The sequence below is a fragment of the Oncorhynchus nerka genome, linkage group LG2, assembly GCF_034236695.1.
Source record: "Oncorhynchus nerka isolate Pitt River linkage group LG2, Oner_Uvic_2.0, whole genome shotgun sequence".
Taxonomy (NCBI): Eukaryota; Metazoa; Chordata; class Actinopteri; order Salmoniformes; family Salmonidae; genus Oncorhynchus; species Oncorhynchus nerka.
This window is the reverse complement of record NC_088397.1, coordinates 76,952,216-76,965,746: the sequence shown is the minus strand read 5'-3', so window position 1 is coordinate 76,965,746 and position 13,531 is coordinate 76,952,216. Positions and strand designations below refer to the sequence as shown.

General features: G+C 41.9%; 1 protein-coding gene across 2 annotated transcripts in view; it reads right to left on the bottom strand.

Annotated features, from left to right (window-relative positions):
* Positions 1-11,718: 11,718 nt before the first annotated feature.
* Positions 11,719-13,531, bottom strand: part of LOC115117482 (plasma membrane calcium-transporting ATPase 1-like) — a 192,441-nt gene continuing 190,628 nt past the window's right edge. For both annotated transcript variants that reach the window (XM_065002770.1, XM_065002765.1), the window contains one exon: positions 11,719-12,803. In XM_065002770.1, the coding sequence (XP_064858842.1) occupies positions 12,573-12,803 (231 nt within the window). In that variant the 3' untranslated portion in view covers positions 11,719-12,572. The remainder of the gene's footprint in view (positions 12,804-13,531) is intronic.

The following is a 13,531-nucleotide window of genomic DNA, read 5'->3' as shown; positions in this document are numbered from 1 at the left end:
AGCCATCACTAGCCAGCTACCACCTGGTTACTCAACCCTGCACTTTAGAGGCTGCTACCCTATGTATATAGTCATGGAATCATTGTTTTGCGAATTTCATATGTATATACTGTATTCTACTGTATTTTAGTGAATGCCATTCCAACATTGCTCATCCTAATATGTATATATTTCTTAAATTCCATTATTTTACTTTAAGATTTGTGTGTATTGTTGTGAATTGTTAGATACTACTGCACTGCTAGGAACACAAGCATTTTGCTACACACGCAATAACATCTGCCAAATATCAAATCAAATCAAATTTATTTATATAGCCCTTCGTACATCAGCTGATATCTCAAAGTGCTGTACAGAAACCCAGCCTAAAACCCCAAACAGCAAGCAATGCAGGTGTAGAAGCACGGTGGCTAGGAAAAACTCCCTAGAAAGGCCAAAACCTAGGAAGAAACCTAGAGAGGAACCAGGCTATGTGGGGTGGCCAGTCCTCTTCTGGCTGTGCCGGGTGGAGATTATAACAGAACATGGCCAAGATGTTCAAATGTTCATAAATGACCAGCATGGTCGAATAATAATAAGGCAGAACAGTTGAAACTGGAGCAGCAGCACAGTCAGGTGGAAGTTGAAACTGGAACAGCAGCATGGCCAGGTGGACTGGGGACAGCAAGGAGTCATCATGTCAGGTGGTCCTGGGGCATGGTCCTAGGGCTCAGGTCCTCCGAGAGAGAGAAGGAAAGAGAGGAGAGAATTAGAGAATGCACACTTAGATTCACACAGGACACCGAATAGGACAGGAGAAGTACTCCAGATATAACAAACTGACCCCAGCCCCCCGACACATAAACTACTGCGGCATAAATACTGGAGGCTGAGACAGGAGGGGTCAGGAGACACTGTGGCCCCATCCGAGGACACCCCCGGACAGGGCCAAACAGGAAGGATATAACCCCACCCACTTTGCCAAAGCACAGCCCCCACACCACTAGAGGGATATCTTCAACCACCAACTTACCATCCTGAGACAAGGCTGAGTATAGCCCATAAAGATCTCCGCCACGGCACAACCCAAGGGGGGGCGCCAACCCAGACAGGATGGCCACAACAGTGAATCAACCCACTCAGGTGACGCACCCCCTCCAGGGACGGCATGAGAGAGCCCCAGTAAGCCAGTGACTCAGCCCCTGTAATAGGGTTAGAGGCAGAGAATCCCAGTGGAAAGAGGGGAACCGGCCAGGCAGAGACAGCAAGGGCGGTTCGTTGCTCCAGAGCCTTTCCGTTCACCTTCCCACTCCTGGGCCAGACTACACTCAATCATATGACCCACTGAAGAGATGAGTCTTCGGTAAAGACTTAAAGGTTGAGACCGAGTTTGCGTCTCTGACATGGGTAGGCAGACCGTTCCATAAAAATGGAGCTCTATAGGAGAAAGCCCTGCCTCCAGCTGTTTGCTTAGAAATTCTAGGGACAATTAGGAGGCCTGCGTCTTGTGACCGTAGCGTACGTGTAGGTATGTACGGCAGGACCAAATCAGAGAGATAGGTAGGAGCAAGCCCATGTAATGCTTTGTAGGTTAGCAGTAAAACCTTGAAATCAGACCTTGCTTTGAAAGGAAGCCAGTGTAGAGAGGCTAGCACTGGAGTAATATGATCAAATTTTTTGGTTCTAGTCAGGATTCTAGCAGCCATATTTAGCACTAACTGAAGTTTATTTAGTGCTTTATCCGGGTAGCCGGAAAATAGAGCATTGCAGTAGTCTAACCTAGAAGTGACAAAAGCATGGATTAATTTTTCTGCATCATTTTTGGACAGAAAGTTTCTGATTTTTGCAATGTTACGTAGATGGAAAAAAGCTGTCCTCGAAATGGTCTTGATATGTTCTTCAAAAGAGAGATCAGGGTCCAGAGTAACGCCGAGGTCCTTCACAGTTTTATTTGAGACGACTGTACAACCATTAAGATTAATTGTCAGATTCAACAGAAGATCTCTTTGTTTCTTGGGACCTAGAACAAGCATCTCTGTTTTGTCCGAGTTTAATAGTAGAAAGTTTGCAGCCATCCACTTCCTTATGTCTGAAACACATGCTTCTAGCGAGGGCAATTTTGGGGCTTCACCATGTTTCATTGAAATGTACAGCTGTGTGTCATCCGCATAGCAGTGAAAGTTTACATTATGTTTTCGAATAACATCCCCAAGAGGTAAAATATATAGTGAAAACAATAGTGGTCCTAAAACGGAACCTTGAGGAACACCGAAATATGTCTACAGTATGTGACCAATACAATTTGATTTGAAACCATGAACTTAGTGAATACCACTGGATTTTAACATGAGTGTTTATTTTACTATGCCAATATGTCTTTGTTGTAAATGTTTTGGGGCCAAACTGTTGTCCAAATATCAGTTCAACTGATCAATGTGGCGACTGGATCTATAATTTCAAAAGTCCTTTTCAGCTACAAAACATGGTACAGTTCTTGTGGCTACAGTCGTTGACTCTATAGATATAGTAGGGAACTTGATGGATCGTACACTGACGTTACACTGCAGCCACGCCGATTGATGGCTGTAATACCAATGTTAGCCACATTAAAGCGCTGTTGGACCACTTATTAAATCATAATGAAAGCCTTTCTGACCTTGACAACGAAATAAAGACAATTATATTTCCGACAATGAGAGAGATCCAAAATGAAAAGAGGTTGATGAACATGAAAATAATAGACAAGGAGGATAAATAAATGTATCTTTCTTACACTCTTGAGAGGCATCTCTATTCTTGGAAAATTGGGTTCATAGACCTCTTCCAAAATCAGAAGGCCTAAAAGGTCATCTGAATGACTTCCAGAGGAAGGATCATGTGATACTGTATCATAGACTTTATAAAAAATATATGCTCAGTGGAATAGTGGTTGAACACAGGATCAGTTGACTTGAATCACAAGACAACGAACCATCACACAAAGAATCACCCTGAAACAAATGTATTACAATGAACCATCACACAAAGAATCACCCTGAAACAAATGTATTACAATGAACCATCACACAAAGAATCACCCTGAAACAAATGTATTACAACGAACCATCACACAAAGAATCACCCTGAAACAAATGTATTACAATGAACCATCACACAAAGAATCACCCTGAAACAAATGTATTACAATGAACCATCACACAAAGAATCACCCTGAAACAAATGTATTACAATGAACCATCACACAAAGAATCACCCTGAAACAAATGTATTACAATGAACCATCACACAAAGAATCACCCTGAAACAAATGTATTACAACCAACCATCACACAAAGAATCACCCTGAAACAAATGTATTACAACCAACCATCACACAAAGAATCACCCTGAAACAAATGTATTACAACCAACCATCACACAAAGAATCACCCTGAAACAAATGTATTACAACGAACCATAACACAAAGAATCACCCTGAAACAAATGTATTACAATGAACCATCACACAAAGAATCACCCTGAAACAAATGTATTACAACCAACCATCACACAAAGAATCACCCTGAAACAAATGTATTACAACCAACCATCACACAAAGAATCACCCTGAAACAAATGTATTACAATGAACCATCACACAAAGAATCACCCTGAAACAAATGTATTACAATGAACCATCACACAAAGAATCACCCTGAAACAAATGTATTACAATGAACCATCACACAAAGAATCACCCTGAAACAAATGTATTTCAAATCCCAATGGCTTTATTTTATGTATATAGATTTGTATATATTTATATATATATATTTATAACAACTTTCTTGCTTGATTATCATTTTTTGTTCTGTTAAATTCAAACTACAGGACATAAAGACCAAGGCATTCAACATGATCATTATTACAACAGAGTAAAGAACAATTCAGGGTGCTTGCACATCGTGTACACACATACATACATACATTATACACTTCTGTTTCTGTTAGTAGAAAGAACTCAAATATGGGAAACAACTGGATCCATTGAGACATAGACAAGCACACACAGACAGAGAAGGAGAGAGAGAGTGTGTTGAGGAGAATTGAGGAAATAAATCAACCATATTCTAATAGCAGAATTCTGTTGCATAGTTTGAAGCAAACAGGTCTGACATTTTGGCATGATAATGAATCTTATTTACTAAAGAGGAGATGGTGGGAAAGGACAGGGAATGAATGTGTGTGTTGTGTGTCTGTCAGGTGAGACACAAACTGAGGAGACGCTGCTCAAAGGCCCTTCTAGAAGAAAACAGACAGTTACTGTACCCACAGAGAATGAGCCTCAATACAAACCCTCACATTTGCACATTTACTATTATGCGCGCACACACACACACACACACGCACACACACACACACACACACTTAACAATTTCAGCCAATTTAATTCCTCCCCTGATTTTGCTGTTGTTTCTCTTGCGTCAATCAAATCAACAGGCTTGCCCGTTTCAGTACCTCAGCTCTGTGGGGACACGACCATGAAACCAAAACTAAATTTCACATGTAACACCAAACCATTTTGAGTGCCTGTCAGAATTAGTCATGGTTGCATTAACATCGTTGCAGGTCAGGGCGATGAAACAACATCTCACCTCGAGAGAAATGAGCAAAAAAATGTAAAAAGCTGTCAGTGTTAACACAGCTCAATTTAGCAAAACAAGACTGTGCTCTTTGAAACGTTTATACAATTATGTTCACACCAAGCCAACCAGAATGAGCGATGGATCTCCAGAATGACCTACGGTGACTCCAACATGCTCAGATAAACCAATCAGCTGCCCTCATACCTCTCTTGCTGGCTTACTTCTGAATCTAAGCAGGGTTTGTCCTGGTCGGTCCCTGAATGGGAGACCAGATGCTGTTGGAGGGCCAGTAGGAGGCACTCTTTCCTCTGGTCTAAAAGAAATTGCCCTGTGTAGGGTAGTCTTTCGGATGGGATGTTAAACGGGGTCCTGATTCTCTGTGGTCACTGAAGATCCCATGGCACTTATCATAAGAGTAGGGGTGTTAACCCCGGTGTCCTGGCTATATTCCCAATCTGGCCCTCAAACCATCAGTCACCTAATCATCCCCAGCTTCCAATTGGCTCATTCATCCCCCTGTAACTATTCCCCAGGTTGTTGCTGTAAATGAGAATGTGATTTCAGTCACCTGATAAAATAAGGGTTAAATAAAAACTAAAAACAGAACTTCCTGGTTTCAACAACATAGCTATGAAGAAAGACACCAACCAAATGCTTAAGCTGAGGCACACCTGTGATGTACATAGAGTCACAGTAACTGGTGATGTAAAGACAGGGGAAACTCTCTTTTACATCTTCCTCCTCTAGATCAGCAGCAACCCATAAAGGAGACGAGACAAGCTAGCCTGCTGTTGACAACAGCAGAATGCCGTTCTGTGTTACTGATATCGAATCGTTCGCTGATAGAAGAGCAAGTTGTCAATGTGTTTTTAACTAGACAAGAGACATGCGGCCTGTGAAACACTTCTCTACTCTCCCCCATAGCACTTGGTGACCACACACAGATGAGCCTTGTTAATCGAAGCGAGTCTGGGCAGATGTAGGACTTTAGACATTGGGAATCTGCATGAGGCAACAAGACCCACAGAGACATACTGTACACACAGGTCTCACTGACCAGCCCTCGATAGAATGCAACTAGCGAGATCGAAAGAGTGGGAAAAAGAGGCGGAAAAACAGAGCCTTAAAGCGTCAACTAGAAGGAACTACCATAATGGATAGAACTGTTGAATAAACCAGTAAAGAATCTCACACATCTGAGATGCTGCTGCTAGAAGAGAGGTTGACTGCAGTTTGGCACAGCAGCAGACGAGTTCAGTCCTTGGATGGAGGGAGATGGAATGAGAGAGGGAGAGTAATGAGGAAATCGATTGATGTGATACATGTAAAATGATGACCTGAATAAAGAATGCCTACCTTGTTAAAGAGTGATTCCCCATGGCTTTGGCTGGATGATGGAATAAACAATGAACAGCATGGCATCATCATTACTTCTCAGTCGGTGCTGAAAGAGATTCAGCATGGGGCTAGTGATAAGGATTGTTCTTTCTAAATACCAAAAATTAAAAATAAACAATATTCGTGGTTAAATTACAAAGTGTGTTTGTTTTAAAAATATATAGATTTACTGTGTTACTATGGTGTTATATAGTTGATGTATGAAGCTTTTGTTGAGCTGGTTTTCACATCCGTCTGCTATGGTGAGATGGGGTAAAGTCAGATGGTAGACTGCGTGGTTGTTGTTAGTCCCTTATGAATGAACAATGACACAGTCAACAAGTACCTTAGTTAATATCCAGGTAGTAATCGTTCCACACTAGTGATGAAGTACTCAACAGGGACATGTTACAGTACCTACAGAGAAAGCACTCCATTGAACTGATCTTTGTGAAATTGAATTGGAGTCCCATTCACACATCCACCCATTCATCCACCCACCCCAACCCTCCCCCACCCCATCCCATCTCTCCTCCATTCCATCCTATATTTTCAAGGCAGCATCCTCTCAGTGTGTTTCACTGGGACAGCAACTCAGTCAAAATGTGGGAGTTTTGTTTTGGAAGCAGTTAAACATTTGGGATGTCTCATTCCATACTTAAACATGCAGAACATTGAACAGCTAGCTTTTTTACAAATGGCAATTTTTTTCTCTCTAGTACAGCGTGGTTTAGGCTACACAGAACACGAAAGTACCAATCCTACCAGGTTGGACATATTGCTTTAAACCACCCAGGTGTTTATAGGTCATGCATGCCACACAGATGATATTATGTTTATACACAAATAACACCAGTGTCTATTACTGTGTATCATATCAATTACAGAAAGTTATTTTTCTGTCTTTTCGCAATTAGATGCAATTGAAAATGTATTAAAACACAAGAACTGATTCGGGTAAACATCGGCCTATGTAAAATAAAGGGGTTATGACTTTCAAATGTGATATTCCAGTTTGCAAATCTTTTTTTATTTACAACTGCGGAGAAGCTGCCCCAGAAGAAATCCCCCAAACCCAATGAAAAGAAAGCTATCTAAGAAAGAGAACGCTTTAGAGAAGCAATGCAGTCCTTTACGGTCACCAGTTATTGCCCAATGCCTTAGCATGTTCATTTTGTCATACATCAGTCATAATTGAAACATGTGCAATAAGAGGAAAGGTCTTACAGATTGGTCAGAAGCAGGGTTGTCCAACAGAGAAACCAAACTGTGCCAGGACTGTCTGGCTGTTCTTTAGTTCGCCATCCACCTCAGACATAGACCTGTTGGTCTGCTTCTGTAGTACAGTTGTGCCAAGGTTAATAACAAAACAGCAAACAAACAAAAGATCGGGGTGTTTCTAGCGGATGGAGTATCTGTTCACCTACGGAATGGAAGGGCAACCAGTTCAATAAGAGATCAACAACAGCACAACCATGGCAATAGAAGAAGGACAATCTTAGCGACGCTTCAAGTTCTTTGCATTCTCTGTCCACATTTACATGCAACAACATTTGCTATTTTGGGGAGATGGAAAGTATGGAAATACATTCACCTGACAATAATAGTTTAAAACAATCTGGTTAAAAAGAAAAAGAAAGTATAAAAAAAACAGCGATTGTACAAAACAAGACTTTGGCTGAACATTCTTAAAGCTATGCTGGGTGATCACTGACTGACTGCCCCCTTTTCATTACCTAGAGTTCAAAGTTCAAAATCATCCCATGGCAATATTTACACAGTATTTTCAATGTAGAAGTGAAGTCTTCCAAATAGATTATCTCAGAAGGAAAGAAAGATTTACCATTGAAAACGAGTCCCCAAAATGTGTCCCGAAAATGAGTCTCTGTCTAACATACTGACCAAACTGTCCGCTTGTGTGTTGGAAAAGAAATGTCCACATACATGTTATTCAATCATTTCATCCAAACTGCTCATGCTCATCAACGGGCGTCTGCATAGCCAGGCACTAAAATAGAACTTGGTTCTATTTTAGACGCTTAATGCGCTGTAAGTCCAGCCTTACCATCTACTCATTGGTTTTTACAAGCATATACCCACGTGAGTGATTGAAAGATGAACAAGGTCCACACAGCCATATAAAATCCACATAAGAAAGATGAACAAGGCGAGATCAACTAAAAAAACAACAACTAAATAGCAACCCAATGTTTATCTCCCAGACAAATTAGCTAGCAACAGCAAATGTTTCATGTGTGTTTCGACCGGTCCCCAAATGAATATATTAATTAAAAGTTGGTTTTGGAATTTTAACCTACGTGTCATGAACGTGTCTGGTAGGGATAGACAAAATCAATATGCGCACGATGTGTAGAGCCGGTTTGGTCAGCATGTAACGGACACCACAGCAAAAGCATCTTGTTTCTGTTTATGGACACAAACAGAAGAGGCAGTGATGTCACTACCGGTTTAACAGTTCTACTCTAAACAGTTTCCTAAATCATTAGAATAAAAAAGGTTAACGATTGATTTGGATGAAATCGAAATTCATGCCCACTTTTCGACAAGTCGACTAAAGTCACTACCCAGTTGTCTAAGTGCACCAATCCTCTCAAAAAATAAATTAAACTCGCAGTCATATTAGTCTGAAAGAACAGACCCCATGTAATAAATATATGTATATAGAGATTAAAAATCATATATACTCCAAATTAATTTAACATTACTTCAATGTTCGGTTTACTACCATGTTCTATTTGAGTCGCTTTCATTGGGACCTCATTTGATTTAAGTTACTGAGAGAAATAGCAGAATTTAAGCTACTGTCTCTTTAAGACTGTATATAGTGAAGGGAAAGAGGTGGTAAGGCTAGATTGCTGAAAGAGTATGTCCAATCGCATGGCCTACAGTGAGTAAACAGTTTATTTTAGCTTCCTTAGCCCCAGCATCGGACAACCAATCATGGTTTACAAATGTGGCATAAATATACTGTATATAGAAACATATTCTGCTGTTGATTCATCTCATTCATGGACTGTACTGTCACCAAAACACTTCAGCCTATACATATATATTCCAAAATATTAAAAAATACTAAATATAAAAATACAGAAGAATTGTAAAAAATGAACAAAACATTTAGTTTATATGAAAATCATGCAAGAAAGCTTCCCAATAATGATGTACTAAGCAAGGAGACCAGCCAGAAGAGGGAGGCGCAGCGCGAGCAGGCTTACGGCAGCAGGCTTACGGCAGCAGGCAGACTATGTTCTGTAAACATCGTTGTAGTCCATGACACATATATTGGCAGTGACACGTTGTTTTGCATCCATCAATTTTGGGGTCAGAGTGGAATAGAAATGAATCCTCAATAACGATGGGTTACAAAACAACAACAACCTATAAAATATGGCTCTGAGTAAGTAGAAAAGGTGTATCATCAGAGGGTAATATCGAAGTAAGTAACCTGGATATGAAAATAAGGTTGAAAATATGGCAGTAGTACATCGATAGCACATATCCTGTTGAGGGCGTCACACTCTCTGTCACAGAGTTGGTAGTCGGAGTGGGAGCCAAGTTTAAACTCTCTGTACCATCATTTAAAACAACGACATGCACCACTGAATACAGGAGCTCTCATGTATCAACATCTCTGGTTGTATCGTTTTTTTCTGGTTAGATTATTCCTCTTCTTGTTAGGCCATTATCTGTGGTTGGTGGGTTGGTTGGTAGGTGGGTTGACCCTAGAGGACATGTGGAGATGTGTTGTGTCCCTATGCTAGCAGGCCAGCCTCTAATGGTTGCACCTCCCAGAGGCATTGTGGGAGAGATCGATAGTTCTTTGTCACTCTGAAGCAGACACAGTGACACTCGATAACGACACACACAGTCAAGCTGTAGCTAACAGGAACAAGCCCAACGCCCTTTCGTCAACAGTGAAAAAAGAGTTGTACATTTGCCTTGGTAAGGTACAGATCAGAATGTATTCATGTTTTGTTTTTTTTATGTGTGGAAAAAAGGAATGACAGACTAAAGAAAGAACAACTTCCCATTTCTGTCTATACACAGGAAAAGGTAGGTCCTAACCCCGACAAATAACAACTTCCCATTTCTGTCTATACACAGGAAAAGGTAGGTCCTAACCGAGGCAAATAACAACTTCCCATTTCTGTCTATACACAGGAAAAGATAGGTCCTAACCCCGGCAAATAACAACTTCCCATTTCTGTCTATACACAGGAAAAGGTAGGTCCTAACCCCGACAAATAACAACTTCCCATTTCTGTCTATACACAGGAAAAGGTAGGTCCTAACCCCGACAAATAACAACTTCCCATTTCTGTCTATACACAGGAAAAGGTAGGTCCTAACCGAGGCAAATAACAACTTCCCATTTCTGTCTATACACAGGAAAAGGTAGGTCCTAACCCCGGCAAATAACAACTTCCCATTTCTGTCTATACACAGGAAAAGGTAGGTCCTAACCCCGACAAATAACAACTTCCCATTTCTGTCTATACACAGGAAAAGGTAGGTCCTAACCCCGACAAATAACAACTTCCCATTTCTGTCTATACACAGGAAAAGGTAGGTCCTGACCCCTACAAATAACAACTTCCCATTTCTGTCTATACACAGGAAAAGGTAGGTCCTAACCCCGACAAATAACAACTTCCCATTTCTGTCTATACACAGGAAAAGGTAGGTCCTAACCCCTACAAATAACAACTTCCCATTTCTGTCTATACACAGGAAAAGGTAGGTCCTAACCCCGACAAATAACAACTTCCCATTTCTGTCTATACACAGGAAAAGGTAGGTCCTAACCCCGACAAATAACAACCTCCCATTTCTGTCTATACACAGGAAAAGGTAGGTCCTAACCCCGGCAAATAACAACTTCCCATTTCTGTCTATACACAGGAAAAGGTAGGTCCTAACCCCGACAAATAACAACTTCCCATTTCTGTCTATACACAGGAAAAGGTAGGTCCTAACCCTGGCAAATAACAACTTCCCATTTCTGTCTATATACAGGAAAAGGTAGGTCCTAACCGAGGCAAATAACAACTTCCCATTTCTGTCTATACACAGGAAAAGGTAGGTCCTAACCGAGGCAAATAACAACTTCCCATTTCTGTCTATACACAGGAAAAGGTAGGTCCTAACCCCGACAAATAACAACTTCCCATTTCTGTCTATACACAGGAAAAGGTAGGTCCTAACCCCGGCAAATAACAACTTCCCATTTCTGTCTATACACAGGAAAAGGTAGGTCCTGACCCCGGCAAATAATGACTCCCAAAACCATCTCTAAATTCCCATTATATTTAACACGGCTGAAACATGATGCATATGAGAGAGGGAGACTCGGACGTTCTTATTCTTCCTCCATATTGAGGCAGTATCGTAAGCTGTCAACTTCCTCTCAACGGGCTAGGGGAAACCAGAACCCTGATTGGATGAGATCATCAGATGAGGGAGATGCCCCTCCTTTTTCCCCACATGGTCTTGCTATGATCCCACTCCACAGAGAGGGGGTTCCCTCTGGCTCTAGCCTGCTGCTAGCTTTTCTTTTCAATGTGTTGTTTTAAGATAGTTCACTTTTCTGTTAATATAGACTAGCATCCTTTGTACTTTCCTTCCATAAAAACAGGAGAAATCAAAATAAAATCATGTCAAATGGACCCAGAAGAACCAAACTAAAGTGAGAGATGTTTAGACGGTTGAACCTTCATCATTGAAAATATGTAGTTTATCAGAATGAATGAAGACATGGGTTCCTGGGTTGAACTGCATAACCCATTAGTACATCATGCTTTAAAACAGATCCAATGCATACACACAGTACAGTTAAAACACAGGTTGAGAAATGGAGTGGCAAAACTTAGTGGCTGAAAACTGTTAAATCACATGGCCCATGTTCATCTGATCATCAAATCAGCTTGGAGCTGTGTTGAAGAGCCTATAAAGCATATATACTGTATGTACACAGATATACTCTAAAAGTGCTGTGTCAGTTAGCGTATGCAGGGTGTAATAAGCACGTACAAAAGGATAAACATGTTGTGTTTCAGTTCTGGGCTATCTGAGGTTAAAATAAATCAATTAAATGTTACAGGACAAAAAAAAGATAAAAAATCCAAAGATGGACAGTAGGACAGGCTACAGCCTTTGACAGAGCAGATTGGTGGACCCCACATGGCCCCTCCCACCCATGAGTTTGGGGCGCGATGTGATTTGATGGTCTACATGTCACTCTGCTGTACATACTTAAAGGGCATACACACCACATTCAGTGCCAGCCCATGGGAATGGCAAAGTGGGTGGGTGGGGCAGGTGAGAGGTAGGTGTAGGGTTCAGGAAGTGGAGGGAAGAGGAGGCGGAGGAAGAGGAGTAGGTGAAGAGGGGTAGGTGAAGAGGGGGAGACGCTGGGACCCCTTGCCTGCTCTGGGTGTACCCTCTGTGGGATGAGGGGCGCACCGCTTGTCCTCCTGGTGGTGGAAGAGAGGAAGTGCAGGAGGGTAACCAGCCGGCCGACAGGGAGAGATGGACAGAGCACAACGGAAGAGAGGAGAAGAGAGGAGGTGATCAGCAGGAGGCCTCGTGGCTGACGTCTGGAGCTTCTGCCCCCCCAGAGAAGGATCTGGGCTGGAGCGCCACCTCATCACTGCTGCTCTCATCGATGTCAGGGATCCGCGCCTCTTCCTCAGACAGGGGAACAAACTCAGGGTGGGCCATGAAGTTATGGATGGAATTTTTTGATTCTCGGTTCTCTAGCCCCGGGTAAAGAGAGCTACGGAATGCATTCACCACCTTAATCTGTTAGAGAGAGAAAGGTGGGGGCAGGGGGATAGAGAGATTGAGGGATGGAGAAAGAGGGGCAGTGCAGAGAGAGAGAGAGAAATAAAAATACCAGTTAGTATGAGGGTCCTGGCTCAGTCTTCCTGTGTTCATGGTGATGGCAGGAGGCAGGCAAGCAGGCAGGCAGGGGATTATGGGTAATCTGCTAGGGGGTAGAAATGGTGGTCAGTGAGAGTTGAGAAGTGAAGTATTCTGGGATGGCAGTCTTGATCACTTGCCCGATTCATCAAACCAAACAGCAGGCAAAAGGAAGGCACACAGGAGCCACAAAACTCCCAAATCAAAAACACACAGTCAACTACAACATACAGTATGACACATGAGGGAGAGTGGAAAATACATGAGTACTGCAAAACAAATACACAAAAAAGCATTAACACTAAAATACAGTACAATATGTAAACAAACCGTGAAAATAAATACCAACATATGAGGTGGGAACACATGATAATGACGGTGTATGGAAATTGAGCAAGTAACGGGACAAAAACCACACAGCTACTTAAATACTACAGCACCCCCCCCCCCCCCCCCCCCAAACACACTGACACATAAAGTACATCATGCTATCTGAGGCAACAAGCTGCAGGTTCTAATCACCAGCCTACAGTACAGCTAGCTGGCAGCATCTCAATGTTCTATAATGAAGACAGGGATGGAGGGTTGGATGTTGTCTGTTGGGCTGT